The sequence below is a fragment of the Neospora caninum genome, chromosome VIII (assembly GCF_000208865.1).
Source record: "Neospora caninum Liverpool complete genome, chromosome VIII".
NCBI classification, from domain to species: Eukaryota; Apicomplexa; class Conoidasida; order Eucoccidiorida; family Sarcocystidae; genus Neospora; species Neospora caninum.
The window spans coordinates 5307614-5325870 of record NC_018395.1 but is presented as its reverse complement, the minus strand read 5'-3'; the positions used below and the strand labels follow the sequence as shown (position 1 = coordinate 5325870).

The 18257-nt window shown below is 52.5% G+C and overlaps 2 protein-coding genes across 2 annotated transcripts; one reads left to right on the top strand and one right to left on the bottom strand.

Annotated features, from left to right (window-relative positions):
* Positions 1-567: 567 nt before the first annotated feature.
* On the bottom strand, positions 568-9588 carry NCLIV_036690 (hypothetical protein; the record flags this gene model as incomplete). The annotated part of the gene is made up of 9 exons (XM_003883870.1): positions 568-1415; positions 3653-3757; positions 4302-4493; positions 4909-5073; positions 5437-5566; positions 6005-6089; positions 6371-8039; positions 8423-8655; positions 9398-9588. The coding sequence occupies 9 exons, from the start codon at positions 9586-9588 to the stop codon at positions 568-570; spliced, it is 3618 nt and encodes a 1205-aa protein (XP_003883919.1).
* A 4753-nt stretch (positions 9589-14341) lies between these two features.
* NCLIV_036680 (Protein F58E10.4, confirmed by transcript evidence, related) lies at positions 14342-15385 on the top strand (the record flags this gene model as incomplete). Its single annotated transcript, XM_003883869.1, has 1 exon — positions 14342-15385. The coding sequence occupies one exon, from the start codon at positions 14342-14344 to the stop codon at positions 15383-15385; it is 1044 nt and encodes a 347-aa protein (XP_003883918.1).
* Between the last annotated feature and the right edge of the window lie 2872 nt (positions 15386-18257).

The window sequence follows — 18257 nt, the reverse complement described above, 5'->3', positions numbered from 1 at the left end:
TTGCAGTGAACATGTGGCTGAAAAACCAATTATCAAAATTGTTCTATCGGCAAGTGCCACCGCCGGATGTGACTCGTGCGAAACCAAAAGCTATACCTCGCAAAACTGTTGAATCTCTGCTGTACGAGTCGGTCCGGTTGTCGTGCCCGAGAGCCACTGTTGCATTTTCTGTGATTCTCTCGTAACCTGTGCCGGTGAAAGCCGCTTTGCAGACGTTTTCTGCAGAGAAACTGCTCCAGCTTACGAGAATATAAGTGTCTTAGCCGGAGTCACAACACGCGTGTTGGAAAAACAGGTACTACTAGACATCGGACAAAAAACGCCGTTTTTCACTGGCGGAACCATGCAACTAAAAAAACTCTGGTGAAAAACAAACGTTCATCACCTCTGGGCTGGCTATCGGGGTATTTTGAGGGACATGTCCAAAGCTGCATCATCATAATAGCTGTACCACTTTGGAGACATGCAACACGTTTCGCTATTTCCATAACGTGTCTCTTCCCTTGCATACAAAAGGATACAGCTTGTCACAACAGACCACCTTCCACCCAAGTTTCACAGCATCTTCTAGTTGCCCTGGGGGAAACCGATCGACTCGTTGGAATATTTAAGTGCGGGGCTGACTGGTGGTGCGGGTTCTGGCCCGAAGACGGTGCCGTTGCTCAATCCGAGATAGGCGGCGTACTCGTTGAGAAGGTTACCAAGCTCGGCAGCACCTCCATTCGCCAAGTAGTAACCCAGAGCAGCAATGGTAAGAGCTCCGCTAACGCCGAGCATTTGCTTGCCATACCGGACCAGAATTCCGACTTGCTTCTTGGAGAGCGGCTTAGTTTGAGCGGCTGTTTGTGATGCCGGGGCTTGGGCTTCAGAAGCTTCCGAGGATGCGGGGGCTGGCGCCGACTTCTCTCCCTCCTGGCTCACAACAGAGTCGACAATATCTCTCACCTCCTCAGGAACCTGTCTTTTAGAGAGGCGGGACAGACCGAAGATTCCGGCCATAACGAGAGCGGACAACATAGCGGCGCCGGCAATTCCGGCAATCAAACCGTTCTTCTTGCTGCCACGAAGGCTCGCGCTTTTAGATCCTGCGGAGCTACGACGAGGAACCAGCTGCTCGACGGACAGATCACCATCCTCAACGGCCTCTCCCAGACCTTCCTCATGGACTTCCTCCGTCGTCGGCTCTGCAAGTTCGACTTGCTCCTGAACCGGGGATTCAACCGCGGCGAGGGCGAACTCTGAAATTGTGGGCTGGAAGAGGAGGGGCAAGAGCCCAGTCGCAATCAGAGAAACCTTCATGTTGACGACGGAGGGGTCTGAACTGTTGAGGGGATGGGAAAAAGCGCACAAAAGCTGCTCGACGGCCGCACGCGTGCGCACCCTTGGAAGAAAGCAGAATCCGAACAGGGAGAGTACTGTACAGGATTCAGAAATGTACCACGTTTAAAAAAGGAAGAACTCTTTCAGGAAGTCGGGGCTCAAAGGAGGAGACTGATGGATCTGGGGAAAAGGGACAAAAAATCTTCTGGAAGAGTGGGAATGGTGCCACCGCCAGAGCAATTTGCCATCCAGCGTGCCGTCGCTCGACGAGACCCGCGAGGGTTTGGCCCCTGGAGCGACAACGCCGCTCCAGGGGCCAAACCCGGCGCGAACCCGGTCGTCGGTGCAGGCGCGCTGTCGACACGGCGTTGACCGGACTACTCCTGGCATCGCTCGGTAAAACTGGTCATTGTAATCTGCCCACAGGGGCCCCTAGCGAAACCCTGGCTAGTATGGAATCAGGATCTTTCCGGTCGGGCTCTTTCCGCTCTTGGTATCAAAGAGCCTGGAGCCGTTCTAGCGCTAGACAACCGCGCGCCTCGTTGCCTGCCCGGGCGGGATTGGATGCCAGGTCAGATACGTGGGAAAATGCGCTCGATTTCCAAGAGTGTGCGGCAATACGGGGCGAACCTTTGGCGGGTGACTGGGAAAACGAGCAGCAGGAGTGTTCTGGCTGGCCAGTTTGAGGGCAAATGCTGCGACTGTGTTCGCCTTTTGAACCGCGTTCCCTTATTGCCCATGCCGATGCTAGAGGGGCTGTAACATGGTGAGGAGTCGTCTGCGCGGTACCCCACTTGCGCACAAGCGCGGTTTCTACGGGAGATAACCGATATCGGCAGGTAAACACAGGCAAAACCGAAGGTCTGAAACACGCCGACATCTTTTCTCGAGGAAGACTGCTTCGCAAGAATTGCGCTAGATTTGCCCGAGGTCCAGAGACCATGCAGTGGCCCGGCAGAAATATGCACACCTGTTTCGGGCACCTCAGCAGTTAGAGCCTGGTGGTGCATCCTTGAGTTGGTGATGTGCCCTACCGCCGTGCCACGATAGGCCGTGGCTCTGGAAAGCGAAAAGCAAAAACTCCCACATCGTATTTGTTATGTGCGTCGCGCACAAATCTACCGTTAAAGGTGGACCGAAACGCTTTCAGGAAACAACGTGCATAACCGCAGGAGGAAAAGGTTTTACATTTCGTAGATGATAGCTTCGGGAAGGGACGCCGCTGCTTTCATGAAGCTCCGGACCTCTTCTTGATTGGCTGAGGTTCCTGGTTCGGGCGGGAGGGTCATCGATGCTATGGAAAACCGGCTAGTGATGCCACCGAGCGTATGCAACGAAAAAAATATAGTGAGCAAATGAAGTCTGCGCACTACCGAGTCGCTATGCTAACTGCTTTCTGCCGATACAAGGCCAGTGATTAACCAGACCAAGTGAAAAACTGCTGCTGTGAGAGCTTTCAGCGTCAATGCCCCAGCTGATGACGGCCGAATATACGTGAGTGCTGTTCTGAGGGGAACAATGTTGAAGCAGAACGTGAACCTCAACAGCGTCAGTCCTAACACTTGTGCGAAGACCGCGCAAGTTCCTGAGTGCAGGTCACCCCCTGCTAGAGATTCTACATGTACCACACGTGTCAGTCAACTGAAGCTGAAACGGAGCGGCATGACATCATCAGTCCAAATGTTAGTCTACCGTCCGGACCTACCAGATGCAAATGTTTTCTTTGTAACCGACTTTGCACAGATAGGATATTCTAAACGAAGAACTGAAATCTGCATCAATTCCACTGTTACCAATCAACGCCATCTTTCCGTACTCACGGCAGCAGCTGACTACCGCTCTCCCTCGCTACAATATTCACCGGTGGTACGTATCGAACAGGCAAGGGACAAAACACGCCTCTATGGGATAAGCGTGCGTTTTGGGGATCCATAAACGGGTTCCTCAAAACCAACAATAGCGTATCCCTTAGCATTAATGTCCAATCCAGCTGGACGTCAAAGATCCTGCCCTTCCACAATGACGAGTCTGACGGTTCAACGAGTTTTGCTTACAGCACAGAAACACAGCATGAAAGGGAAAATGCTGAATGATTGGCAACGCTAGAAATGGTACCAGTTCCTCAACCGCGGTGGACACTCTTCCCCATATTTTCGGAGCGGCAAGCAGTTCGAAAAAAGTAAACGGTTTCTTCTTCCTTACCCCACCCCCCCTCGCCCCTACCACGCAGTGATTCAGAACAAGAGACACGCAAACCAAGCGTGCACACACAGCAGCGTTTCTCGGGCGATTTGTCGCTAGTCAGCCGAGGTATCCATGTCGTCTGTCGTACCACCTAGTGAAGCCCACAGCAGCACCACACAAAGCGGGAACGAAACAACTACAGGGTATTCAATTCGATCACTTGAGAGCAAACCCTCAACGACAACCCCTCCGCCTGAAAAACGGAGGGACCGGAACGAGGCAATTACTGATGCAAAAACCAAAGGGCAAGGAGAGCCACAAACAACGAGACCGCTGCAAAATCCGCGCACTCAAGCACTCTATTCTCAATCGAGCTGGAACTCTTTACAATCAAGCTCGACAAAACCTGAACAGATTGGAGAAAACTGACAAGATGAGGTGATGTCCTCCCACGCAACCACGAAGATTCATACCCGAAGAAAACTCAGTTTGTGTTGATAAAAAAAATCCGGGTACAGCCCAATCTTCGGTTGCTGTACTGCGGCATAACTACGCAGGATACACCGTTGTGCATGCCAGTGCCGAGTCGACATCATTCGCGCCTACCACACGTACGCGACACCAACATTCACACTCTCCTCTTTCCAGGAGGGCGGCCCAGAGCCACGGTTCTTCTCTTGGACTAAAAACTAACAAGTCGGATACCAGTGGGTGCAAGTGAGACTCAACCACGTGTATTATTGGGGCGAGAGAACCAAGAAATTCGATTCCTGAATCCAAAATGTGTGAACGCTCACCTCTTTCGGTTATGCCTGGTGCGACGGATGCGCCTGCTACGTTGCGAGATCCGCGGTTGGCCCGATCAATACTGGGACGGCCATCGTCCGGTGTCGAAGAGGATTGGAGACACGGTCGTTCGTCTCTGTTTCCGCCGTTGACTCCTGTTATGACAAAACTTTCGGCGCCCGTCACTCGGAGCGGTCGATTTTCTGCAGACAGACACAAAGTGACTGGAGCAGGAAACCGCTGGCTGCAACGTCCTCGCACGAACGCTGGTTTCGTCGAACAGTGGTTCAAGTTGTGACTCCAGGGATCCAACGTAAAAATGGACAGCGACAGCATCTCACTGAGTTACTATGGATACTCGAACACGGTTCGGACAGCAAATAGATCGGTGTGAACAAAGGGAACAAACATGTTTGTTCACTGAAGTCAAACGCTCGCTCCACCATGGGTTAGCAGCCGACTTGGAGTTCCCCCCCCTACCGTTGACGAACTAACCGTTCCCTAGTTATTCTAACCCAGTGAACCAGTTGAAAAGACGAGCGCGCCCCCAAATGCGAAACACGGGCGCGGTCTCTGCTCTTTCCTTTTTTGATTGACTTGAGGATAGGAAGCCCTTACGTCTCCTGACGTGCCAGAAGAGAATGACGTGGTCGTCAGAGGCAGAAATCATCCAAAGGCCTCCGTTGAGGTGGGGCCAAGCGACAGCGTTCACCGTCGATGCATGTCCACTCAAAACGTAGAGAAGGGACCCATAAAAGCGATGCCAAATGTACACCTGGGAATCTGTATTGGCACATAGGAAAGTGGAAACCTACGCATTGAATCAGCCGTGGGACCCTACACATGTCTACACCAAGGCAAAACCGACGAAGCACCTACAAAATACCACCCCCGTGACTCGTCTAACGACCGATTCTCGCGAAAGACCATGAAACAGCAAACGAGCGTTTAAAACACTCAAGGATAGGCGCAGCGCGGTGTAGGCACTAGAGAAAAGGTAGGGCAAAAACACGTACGGCAGCAGTTCGTTCGACCTCGATGGAACAGCCCGCCAGCGACAGGCAAGCCTTCCCTCCTATGCGGTGTGAATGCTCCCATTATCGTTTTCACACCGTCCTTGGAGAGACAGAACGGACTGGCAGGTACCTTCAGAGCCGCTGACAACAAAGGCCTCATTAACGCCGCCAAAGGTGGACCTAATAACGTAGCAGCCTTGCTTGTGTCCCCTGTATCTCTGCACTGAGCGATGTTCGTCAATATCCCAGAGACGAATAACCTGAATGCATGCAACCCAGATGGAAACATAACAAGAGCAGAACAGGCCGGCATCTCTACCACATTACACTATGCTGTCTGTTCTGTGCCACGGCCTCTTGGGACTCCTGGGACGCAACATATGTGCGCGTCGTCTTACGAAATTAGCCATGAAGTGTTTATGTAAGCAGATATATCTTCATTTTCATTTTGGTATGAGGCAAGCATATGCAGTCACATTCATCACGCGGAGACAGGTGGCTGGTATTCATGACGTACACCTGGGGTCAGCCTGTATCGGGACGTGAAGGCCATGTATCTGATTAGTCATCTCCGTTTCAGCACAGCGGTAGCTCGCACGGATGGATGGGTAATGCATCTTGTTTCTCTGTTTGTTTCTTCGGATACCGGCTTGGAAACGGGGTCAGCCATTTTCAATACAGAAAATAGCGAATCTTACCGGGCGTGCGTCCGCGAAGTTGATGAGGATTTGATTGGACAAGGCGGAGGCACAGACCGAGTAGATGACTTCCGTGAAGGGAAAGCTGCACAGAAGAAGCGACGACCGGAACCAAAGCAGAGAAGGCGTGCACTACAGACTAGGAGCCTGACCTCTCGCTTGATCGCGACACGGCATCTAGCTCAAAACACAACCACGTAGTACAAATACAACAGGGACACGTGTTCGATCGGTGTGGCGTCCAAGAAAAGCAGGTACACAAACTCTTCGCGCAGGAGAGAGAGAGATTCGCTAGGAATCGGCGGTGAAGGACGCTGCGCGCATGCCTCACTTAGAGTCCCGGAGATTCTTCCCGGTGTCTCTCACCTGAGGACTTCCACTCGAGTTTTGGTGTCAAGAAGTCTCAAGTGTTTGTCTTGGGTGACGCAGACGACTGTGAAACCATCTCGAAGAACTACTAGGTCCTGGACGCGGCACCGAAGATCCCAGGTAAAATCGCAGGTGATGCGCCAGCCTCGCTCGCCACTGGCGCCGTCTCCGTGAACCAAGGAGCAAATCGCGACCGTCTTATCGTTTCCCCCACTAACGAAGCTGCTGCCATCCCTAAGCCATCCGACAGCCGTCACAGCTTGTGCGTGGGCGTTGATTCTTGCTAGCGGCGCGCGCCCCTGTTCTCGATCCCAGACACAGACAGAGCCGTCTTGACCTCCGGAGGCGAGCAGCGTTTCGTCCGGAGACCAGGCAATGTATGCCACCGCATCTTCGTGAGCATAGGCTTGCCACAGCATGACGCACGCAGTCTCTGTTTCAGCGTCATCCTGGGCAAAGCACGAACCCACGGCGGCTTCTCGCATGCTGCTCCCAATGACCGGCCGCGTTTCATCTCTTCTCCCGCCGTTCCTTTCTCTACTGTTTTGGTCTTCCGTCTCAGAGGATGAGTACGGTGGCAGCACTCGGGAGTCGGAGGCGCGACGACGGGAAGTTCTCGAGCGAGCGCAAGGCCGTCGATAAGTTGCTTCTTCCATGCCGGCTCCCTCTTGCTGCAGAGTGGGTTGTGCACGGCGAGTGCCGCGCCCTCCACCTTCACCTGGGGAATGTGGCTTTAGCCGGCACGACCGACGAGGGTCTTTTCCCTGGACACTCCAGACAGCAACACTTCGGTCTTTTGATCCGGAAGCAAAAAACCTGCCTGTCACGGGTGACGCCACGACAACCCAGACTTCGTCAGTGTGCGTCTCAAGCGACTGTTCCAGATGAACGGGCAGAGAATTTCGTCCACAGATGGGCCCGGGCGTGAACTCGGAAGCTTCAGAGCCTAAACAGCGACCGGAGATATTGCCTTCCGCAGCGGTTCTCCACGGGGCAGTGCCAGGGAAGGCGGCAGCGTCGCATCCGTCCTGTCCATACCCGCGGGCTCCTGAAGACGACACAACTTCAGACCTATCTGCGCCGGCATCCTGCTGAGATGCATCGAGATGACCAGCTGTGAACCCTTCATTTGGAAGCGTCTCCTCGCCCTGCCTGGACACTCCATGCCGAGATCTCGGTTCCTGGGAAAGTTGGCTGTGACACCCTTCCGCCTGAGCTGCGGAAGGGTGGTGCATGAGAGAGTGTTCGAGGGTCGCCGCCTCCCCGTCCATCTGCATGCCTAACTGGCTCTCCGCTGAAGCCCCTGCTGGGGCGGGACGCTGCGGCCGAGCCAGGGGAAGGGACAGCGAAAATGGGTCATAATGGTGGCAGTGGTGGTCTTGTAGGAGAGAGTACGATTCTAGCGGAGTATTTGTGTTGTGGAACAGACACATGAGCGTTTGGTGCTGTAGGGCGTAAGCGAGAAGCACTGCGAGACGGCTACTCGGAGGAGAGAGAGTCGGGGGCAGAAGATGTTTCAATCGCATCCAGAGATTCGACCGGAGCGTATCGGAGAGGACAGACAGATTTTCCAGCATGCCCGCCGGGTCCGCATGCATCAAAAGAGCGCTGCACGCCTGCAAGCGTCGAGACGTGCTGGTATCGAACACCGCCGGCTGAAGATCTTCTGGCGAAACATCACAACAACGCAAGGAGACGCTGTTGGATGAGGGCTGGGCACTCCGTACTCGCACTAAGTAGCCACAATGTCTTCCCGCACCTGTCATCTCCATCTGGCTCTCACGCCATGGGCACTTGAAGATGCACAGACTGGCGGAACGGCTCAGGCCGTGTTGGCGCGCCCTCACGGAAGCAGAAAAAAAGCGGAAACGAATTCGGCTCTCGTGAACGGCAAGAGGCGACACCAAAGCTTCGTTTGGGAAATGAGCTTCAGGGATGCCGTCAGCGCGTGCCTCAGGGTTCATCGTACCACGACCGAGAAGCATACTCCGGAGGATATTCAAATGAGCAAGTCCAAAGGACAACTAGTTTCTGAAATTGAGGACATACCTCTGAGACATCGAATTGCTTCCTCTTCGTTTGCGCTGGTAAGGGTCTCAAAGTACTTCTGCTCCATGGCAAGGAACCAGCAGGCTTTGCGTACCTGCGGCCTCAGAGGCAGCGCCTTCAGGTGTACGTACACGTCGGTCCAGTTCCCTTGCAGTACCGCTTCGTGGAGCACTGCCACAGACGGGTCCTCCAAGAGAAACCCGCTCTCCTCCTCCAAAGCCTTCACAGAGTTGCTGGAGCAAACACGGAAGAAGCAGACTCTTGTCGAGCATCGACAGGTGTGCTGTCCAAAGTTGCGGGACTCCTCAAAATTTCACGCGACTGTTCACAAGACAGGGAGGCTGCAAAAGCCGGTTACGAAGTCAACCTCCTCTCGCCCAGTCAACAGTTGTAACTTGAGGAGCAGATACTTGCGTACCGAAATTGCAACCATAATGCTGTCTGTGCTGATGTTTCCCACTGCGTTACCGCATGAAATATTCAAAAACACGTATGAGAGCAGAGAACTCATGCATAAAAACACAAGCGTTTTCAGCGAAAGCCCCGATGGTCCTATTTTTTCTGCAGAGCGAGGAAGACCTTGAGTGATAGGCAACAGTACGCAAAGGCCCGGCTGGGAGGATACACTCGCCGGGGGGTGGGCGACTACACCTGCTGGTTCCACAAAATGGAGAAAGTTGTGTTTGTTGCTGTGAATAGTTCCACGAATACATCATTGCATTTTCTTAACAATACACAGCTTACCATCGAGACTCTGGCCTGAAAGCTAACCACACGGTGACTAAAGACAACCACAACGGCCCCAATGGCTGCACGACTGGGCTGTAAACCAGTCCGCATGAATGGAGTCTTTCCAAGCTCACGAAATCACTTCCCAAAATCGAGACGATAACGCTCACCGTCTTCCATACCGTCCGTTCAAAGAGGAGACCGTCTGGATGTCATCCTGTGCACATTTCCTCTGTCGTGACTTACTGGTATCCTAGCTCTGCCATGCATTGAAGAACAAGAGTGACAACTTCCCGTTTGGCGAAACCTCGCCATCTTTTCTCATTTGGGACATCTTCGTACATGGCCTTTCCCGGTGGATGTTCTCGGCCGCCAGCAGGCCCGTTGCCAGCATCTCCGGCTGCTGCCCCGGTTCCATTACAATCCGTGTTGTGCATTTTCGCCCCTGTGTGCTCAGTCGATCCTTTGCCTTCCGCTGCCCGGAACACGCTAAGCTCTGGCCTCCCTATGTTGCAGTGAGATGTGGTGGAGCGCCCTTAGTAAGCTCCAGATAATTCGCCGACTTGGTCCGTACAAAGCGCCACTCGAAGCCACTGCACCTGGTAGCAGACCCTCAGTCGAAAGCGTGTGCTCGCGTGATAAGGGTCTCTCTCCCCCGACTCCACGAGACACTCGCAGCATCCACCACTGTCATCACCAGTCTCTTCACGCATTTGCCGGTCCGGGCGCTGAAGACCAACGTTTGCTTTTGCGGCCACAACGCGAACAAAACGGCCCAAGAAATGCGACGAACAACGAGGCAGAAAACGCAAGCTCTACATATCATATGGGAGCATGCAGAGCAGGAGCTTGGAGTGTCGTGCACTGCGTCAGTCAGACAGTGTGCCGGTGAGCTGCGTGCCCGTGAATGCTTCGAAACGAGGGAAGTACGGCCGGAAAAAAGGCAATGACCAAGTATGAGGTACAAGGTGTAGATGGGGCCGGGAGAAGACAAGGAGAAGAAAGGCTTCCCGCTTCTCTGCGTATCCCCTCTAAGGTTTAGAGGAATGTGGAACGTGCTCTTAAGGAGGCCCTGCAGTTCCCACACATTTCGAGAGCATTTTTCCTGACCAAGACAAGGCGCCTCCGTTGTACAGTTCGGCTGGAAGAACGGAGGCATGTACAGTCCTGGTGCCGGAGAAAATTTGAAGAAAAAGGTCACTGGAATGTTTTGTCAAGCGCTCAATCCCCTTGGCGGTTAGTTGACTCTCTGAGGGGCCCGGAACACTTCCTAAAGCGAGCGGTACCGACACAGCTTCTATGACAATCAAGGGAAGTCTCAAACAGTTGGGGATTGAGGGAAGAGGGTGAACAACCAGAGAAACGAACGCTATACAGGGTCAACAAACGTAGGAAACAGGAGCTGAAAGGTGGCGGTAAAAAATCAGACACGGGCAGGAGTCACCGTCTCTTCCGACCTGCAGGCGAGGAGACTGACAGATAACCCCAAACTCTTCTTGTGTGTTTTTCTCTGAGCAAAAAGCTCGCTCAAAGAAGGACGGTCTCCTGAACAAAATGCTGCCGAAGTAAATAAGCATAAAACACGTAGCGGCTTACTGAAGGAACGAATGACTTTAAAACCGGTTGTGTGCTTGTCGGCTCGTGGAAGCTTGGCATGAGCTACGATGGACACACACTACACCTCATTGTGCCTCAGAGTGTCAGAAAACACAGGAAATATCCGCGAAAGAAAAAACCCGTTTTCGGCTACTAAAGAAAACGCGGCTCGGGGCAGCGAAGGACGACGAAAATTCGCGGCTCCAAGATTTCACTCACCAAAAGCGTGTGTCCACAAAGCGACTGAGGCTCCTTGACCATCTTCCACCCGAAAAATGTCGTGAAAGCAACAGACACGCCCAGAGCTCGAGCAAACAAAGCCGTTCCTCGCTAGTGTCATTCATTCTATGTATCATTGCCAAGCAACAGGGCGGCGCGTCACCGCAATCACCTGTGTGCTAACTAACCGCCTCAACCGTGGGCAGCGCTGTTGCCGCTCTAGGCGTGCTTCTTTGCTCCGCTCCTTGGGAAGTGAAGATTCTTTTCTCCGACGAGATTTCCTGAGCAACTTGGAAAAAGGAAGGCATGGGTAAAACGTAGAAAAAAAATTGGTACAGCTACAGTTGGAGGGCCTTCGGTGTGCCGCGGAGACACAAGCCGAACTGACGTGCTCTTTAATTGTTGTTGAGCTGAAAAAGCATCCGATGCGTTTACGAAAAAGAGCGTAAACTACTGCTTTACATTAATCTCTAATGCGCGGCAAAGGCAGTTAGCAAGTTGTCCTGTGTATGTGTAGGGAGATTCGAGAAAAAAACTGGATGTGACGCAAGAACGCATAACGGAACCTGCTGGTTGGTGTCTTCGTTTTTTTTATGCCGGGTACATTCTTTGTTCTTGCTGCCGAATCAAACAATGTTTTGTCATCCTCCTTCCGTAAAACTCACTTGTGTATAAAGGGCGTGTTTATCTAGTTAGCGCGTTTGTTTAAAGCGTGATTCAACACAATAATCGCTCTAGAAGGTGACGAGATTAAGTTGCAGGCCCTGTAAAATCCTGGAGACACATCGAATGTAGAGGGGGAGCACGAATGCAGTACCTTGCACGGCCGACGCTGCGTTCCTTGATCAAACAGAGATAAACAGTCTAGGTGGGAAGAACTAGAACGTGTTCCTTGTAAGTCCGATAGTAGCCCCGTGGTTCTCAAGGGGCAAGTGGATTTTTTTCACCATAAGTAAGTGTTCATCGTCGTTCAGGTGATATCGTCAGTATGCAAGGGGAAACACGGGTACGCAAATGTTACTCAGCAAAAGTTACGGTCTATTTTCGAGGCATGATGTCTCGCAAGAGACGTTTCAAGAAAAGAAATCAGTCCCACGGTTTCTTTGAATTGTTTTGGAAAGCCTGGACACATCACATCTCCGCCTAAATCCACGTTGCATGAATCCGGTCGGTGGGCATGAAAAAAACAGACCGGCCCCGGTGGGCCAAGTTTCAGCTCTCAATGGTTTGGAACTATAAAAACCTGACAATGGCGTGGGGGGGGGGGGGGGGACAGAGTACAGTCAATTAGGTGGAGCAGCATTTTCACGGTGAGGCCGCATTTATTTCCAGTACGGGAAGACCCGCTTCAACTTGGAATTGCATCAAAAACCATGGAAAATAGTAGTGAGATCGCACCCTTCTGCGTTCACTGAGGGTATGTAGTGTGTTGCTCATGTGACATGTTGGTATCGTGGGGTAAGGCCTAATGTTAGAGTCCGCAAGGTCAAGCCTTCCCCGGTTTCAGATAAGTGTCGTTGACAATATATAGCAGTTGTTCTTTCCGCTCTCTTCGAATCTGTACCTCGGCCGAGAGTACATCTTCGTGCGCGTCGCCTCCTGACCAATGAAGGCACAAACCTTAGCTGACAGAAGCGGTGACTAGTCCTACTGCAATGCTGGGTTTGAGTCAAGAATGGATCACAACGTTACGCGTACGCGCGGCATTTGCAGACTCTCTGTATCACGCACTCCACCGTAGAACGATAACGGCATGAGATAACTGCCTTTAGGAATCGTAAAACGAGGCCACCATATTCAATTCTTGCAGAGCTGTGAGCACTTGAGCGCCAGTATGTGTTGAAATGGTGGCCGCTCACGTTTCTTTCATGCAAAAAAAAATGGGCATTACCATGAATAGTCGTGTGGCACATACCCCTGTTCCAGCCGGCAAGAAGAATGGCGGTGTTGTTTTGGTGCATGCCTGGCATGTGATTCTTATGTCATGTATTTTTTGCTAGTCGTCAGGGGACAGGGTTCACCATTTTTCTGATTCTGCAGCTGGAAAGAAACTCAAGAAGAGGGGTAGTCGGCGTTTTGTTACGAATATCGTGAGCATCCGCACATTCGCAGCAAACCAGAGGGATAGAGGCACTAACCCCTCTTGCCTGTAGACCTGTAGAGCTCGTACAGACGTTGTTGGCTGCTGTATCACCCATCATTTTGAGCGGCTACAGTACTGGTAGCTCGGCGTGACTGAAAAGTTGACTTCTGTGTACCGGCGGTGGTGGGCTTCTACAGGCCTTTTGCCTACCGGACGTCTATACCGCGCTACGCACTCGAAGGCATCACACGAATCGGATTTAGGGAAGCATAGACAGAGCGGAGCATGTCAGAAGGCACTTCTCGTCATCCCTGACCTCCCCGCGAAAGGAGCGGGACTCCAGTGAAGAAGTTCATGCTTGCATGCGTTGTTGGGGCTACCTCACTGGCTGTGTCTTCTGGATGCATGCAGTCGCACGCGCCAGACAATTGAACCGAATCACAGATCGACAAAAGCGTAACGGTGACAGATGCTGTTATATTGACTTCCCGAATGCGCATAGCATTGTTCTGGCTCATGCCCGTTGTTATCATACCCTTTTCCCTGGTTTTAGTTGCGAGCCGGATGTCGCAGAAAGCGGAGTGTATCAATGCCGTTGTGGACTGCTCTCCACGGCCTCGAATGAGCTGGCGATATCTCTGCTCTGTACTCGGCCCTCTACTCAGACCCTTCCTCGATCCAAAATTACCAAACCGGAAAACAAGCATTTGATGGCCATAAAAGACACATATTTCTCGTATGTCTCTCGGTTATACGCAACGACAGCGAAACTACAGAATTTCTGCCGTGTGATCCTGACAAGTCAACAACCCGCTTGTTGGCGTGCCCTAACGTCAGCAGTCGAGCCATATATTTCAAGTCAGAAATCCTGGTTTGAGAACATTTTGAGAGCTGAGGATCGCCAGTCTGTGAGCGTCCGAGAGCCTGTACATTTGCTGTCTTGAGCGTCCTTGTTGGATACTGCATTCGCACGTGTTACCGTCTTTACAACTCTTGTCAATACTCCATTTATGTCCCTCCTTCTTTTCCAGCATTCCTTTGTGTATGCGTATCTGGATTGCCTTCGCAGATGGTGCCATCTACGGCATACCAATGGAAACGGATGGCAACATAAATGCAGCGGTGGGTCATTAGCTCAACTCCCGCATCGCTCCGTTAGGTTTCGGAAGGCGAGGCGTTTACGGGAAGCTGCCGAAGATCTATTCCGCCGACCTTATGTGATTCTATCCGCATGAAAGCGGTGACTCGAGGGTACACACCGCTATTTTATTGCGTATTCAGGGATCAAGAGGATGGATGACATAGGGGAACACTGCGGCTACCCGGAGTGTCATCAGTTGGATTTTCTCCCGTTTTTCTGCGGGGGCTGCAATACTTTCTACTGTCTTGAGCACCGCAGCCAGACTGCCCACTGTTGTTGCAAGAGCTCTGCAGCAGATGACTCTGCCCAGCCTCCTGCCACTGTGGCCTGCAAACGTTGCAGGCGTCTGCTTGTGGTGCCGGATAACTTGGACTCGGAAGCGTTTCTTTCTTTACACAGACAGAGTGCTTCCTGTGCGGAAGCTGCCCGGCGACTGCCCCTGTGTGCGCTGCAGTCGTGCAGGGCGCAGACAATGAAATCGTGCCTGGTAGAGTGCCCCGATTGCTCACAGCTGTTCTGTCTGAGACATCGCTTTTCTTCCGACCATGAGTGCTTGCGTCGTACCGCCGTCGGTGCGGCGTCCCCCGACCGCTCGCGCGTCAGTCGTATCCTTGCGGAGGCGGGATTTGTGAAAGGGAGACGGGAAGAGGATGTTTCGAAAGGCTCAAAGGATGACGCCGGGCCAGAGGAGCGAGTTTCAGGAGGAGCCCATTGCGTGTCCCTCCATCCTGGACGACAGCTCTGGAGAAAGAGAATTATGACATCCAGAGCATTGTCGACGATGCGAAAAATAGAGGCCATAAAAATGAAAATGAAAGTGAAGCCCGATCTGTCAATTCCTGAAGCAGACAGGATACTGGTCAGGGTGGACATGACAATGGCGCCCGAAGAGATGCTTCCCGTCAATCTGAGTTCCGCAAAAGATAAAGACGGCGCTATAATGTACGTAGATGGAAGCAAAACCGCGGGGTGGAACCTCGACAAAATATGTAAGAAACTATCGATTCGCAATGCCAACGCTGAGACGGGTGATGGTGCGACGTTCTGGGCACTTGGTATGTACGAGGCGGAAGATCATAAAAATCCGTCTGAACAAGCCGTCGGGGTCACGAAAATAGATCCCGGTGTCTTGCTGAAAGAGATGACGCAAGACGGTTCCGTATTATTTCTCTTGTGGGATGACCTTTCAGTGTAAAGAACGCTTCGAAGAAACATGTGTATATCTGTACAAAGGTACACTCATGTTTTTTCCTCAACGGTGGACCGTTCCGGGAACATCATTTTTCGAGTTAACCACGCAGAAAAAGTTGCTGTTCCAAAAGTACGATGTTGGGGAACTGCGACAGACGGTCCAGCCCCCCAGTTTTCCGTTTCTTCTGATTTCCTAACGAGCGCGCTTCATTGGCAGTTTGCATTGCACGGATTGACCTCAGTGTCAGAAGTAGGACCAAGGCACGTCACCTGCCGTCGCTACACCGTTTTTGACGTGGACGCTGGAAATCGGATTTGCTCACGCTTGGTGGCAAATGGTTGCCTGCTCTTCAACTAGAGGAAGAGGAATGAAATGCCTGCGACTGTTTCATTAACGAACCGTTCACTGGTTCCGAGCAGCATGAAGCAATGAGCCTGTTACCACTGTAGGGTGGAGGATCAGTCGTAACCTAGTACACTGGAGAACACAACTACGAAATATGGGGGTCTGGCAGAATCTTTTGCGGGCACCAGGCGGTGCGTAGTACTTGAATTGCAACTGGTATTACTCATTGCCAGCGGCAGTATTGTGTTGCCTATTCTGTCGGGGTGAATCTCCTCGCTGCTACCGTACTGTAACGCGAACACTGAAAGTTCACTGGGCACAGTGGGGGTACCCAAGCCGGTCACCCTGTCGCTCTTTGCCCTCAGCTTTGATGAGCAACTGTAATAAAGCAAACTCGAACACAATGCAGATCACCTTCAAGAATGGTTGTGTGTGAAGGTCTGCTGTCCACTCGGCGCGGGTTCGTGCATCTCGTGTCTTGTCACAAGCCATGGTGAAAACGCGCACCGCACCGAAGCACAGCAGCGCCGCTACCCGCACCGTCGCATTTAGCGCAAAACGTAAATATGTAATGGACGGCCCAAATACTGGTGAATTTCTACCGCTTGTCTCCTCGGGATGTACGAAAACGACGGATGAGGGGCGGGCTGTTGCAAACGTAACTGCGGCGCTGCCAATTTATAATGTCGGCGACTCGCGCAGACGCCAGCTACCCCAGCGCAGACGCCAGCTACCCCCGCGCACCCGCCGACTAGCGTGCCCGGACGGTCGGCAGAGCAACTTTTCAAGACACTCTCCATAAATATTGATGCGGTATTACTCACGACTGCGTAGCATGTGGCTGTAACTGCTAAAAGAAATCGACACTCGGCGGGGAGTTTCCCGACCGTTACTTTTGGAAGTGAAGTGGCCGCATCAAGATCGTCAGCTCAGCTTTAATAGGGCTTCTCCCAATCTCCCGAAGAGACATCCGGGTCAAGGCGGTGACCGTCCCTCTTTCGCGGTGTGATACGTATGCGATGCGTAGAAAGTTGACCTTTGGGCCGCCATGATTTTATCGTGCTACCTTTTGTGGCCGTCTCGTCTCTTCCCTGTTGGTTCTACATGTTTTCGTAGCGACCACTAGAATACGATTACGAGTCTGGCAAAGCAACATGGCGAATTTTTTGAGGCTCGTCGTCCTTTCCTGTGTGGCCCTCGTGGCCCTCTCAGCAGCAGTTTCTGCACTTGAGGCGAGCGACAGAGAAAGCCTCCGACCTGGCTTCAGGCATCGGTTCCTCGCCACCCTCGGAAGGTAGGGGTTTAATAGTTTCCACGCGTACCGCCTATAGCAGGGGACGGGCTGCCGTAAACGAGAGTTGCGACTGAGGGTTGCTGAGCTCTCGACTGGGCGCAGGTCACGAGACGACAGTCTGGCTTATGTCTTTGCGTCGGAAAAACCAACAGTTCATCTGTTGATTTTCACGTAACGCGCTTACTCATGCGTTTCTTGCCCCGTGGACCGCTCAACAGAAAGGAAATGCGAGGACTGTACAAGAGTCGCCGTGTTGCCTTCCGTACCTCTTCTGTCTGTGAGGTCCCAAGCATGGCTGGGGGAGAGGATTCTTGCACTGTGCCTTGTTCCGCGCCCTATCCGAAAACTTATCCGGGACCTGACGGCGGCTCTTCGCACGCGGGCCCACGAGCGATTTCCGGGCCACAAACCTCGAATTCGACGTTGCAACGTTCATCCGCCGAAACCTGCTGCTCTCGTGGCAAAGGTCTCGCCTGACTAGTTGGTCTCCTTTGATCACTGTCCCTTCAGCGCCTGCAGTCGTGCACCCATTGTATCTGTTCGCATACTACTGTGCCACCATTCTCGAGAACACACTAGGGCCCCCAGATGAATACCTGGTGTCCTGTTTCTGGATCAGTCTTCTTCCAAGCGGCTTTTGGTTTGATGGAACTTTCACTCCCAGATAACTGCAAACCAGTCAACCGGTTCGCAAAAACGCTTCATATCGTGCCTGAATGTGTAGCGTATCATCTGTTCAAAGTAACACCATCCGACACCGGTGGTTCCTCTTCTAACTTCGAACCAGCACCGGCAATTCGTTTCCTTATTCTGTCTTTTCGTTTGCCTCCAGGCCATTTCGCTGGTTCCGACGCCACTCGCAAGTGGCCCGAGGGCCAAGGGTGGCTCTAAATGTCGTCTATTTGAAGCCGTAAGAAACAGATTTTCTTTGCTAGAAGCGACATCGCTTCACGAACCAGCAGAGCTTCCCCTGTGCCGCAAGACGATAGCCTGTCTTGTGCTGCCGCGTAGGTTGATCCCCGCTGGCCGCGGCCACAGCAGTACGCTTGGCTCTATCAGGGATCTGGCCTTTGTTCCTGGGTTGCCTTTTTGCAACCAGAGGGAAACGCAGTTTGCGTCACGCTTCGCCCGTGCAATTCGTCCCGTGAAAACAAGTTGCTGGCGCGCGTGTCGTTTGTTTTTTTCAGGATGGGCACAAGACAGTGTTCGACTGGGGAGTTCACAGTGGTTGTTCAC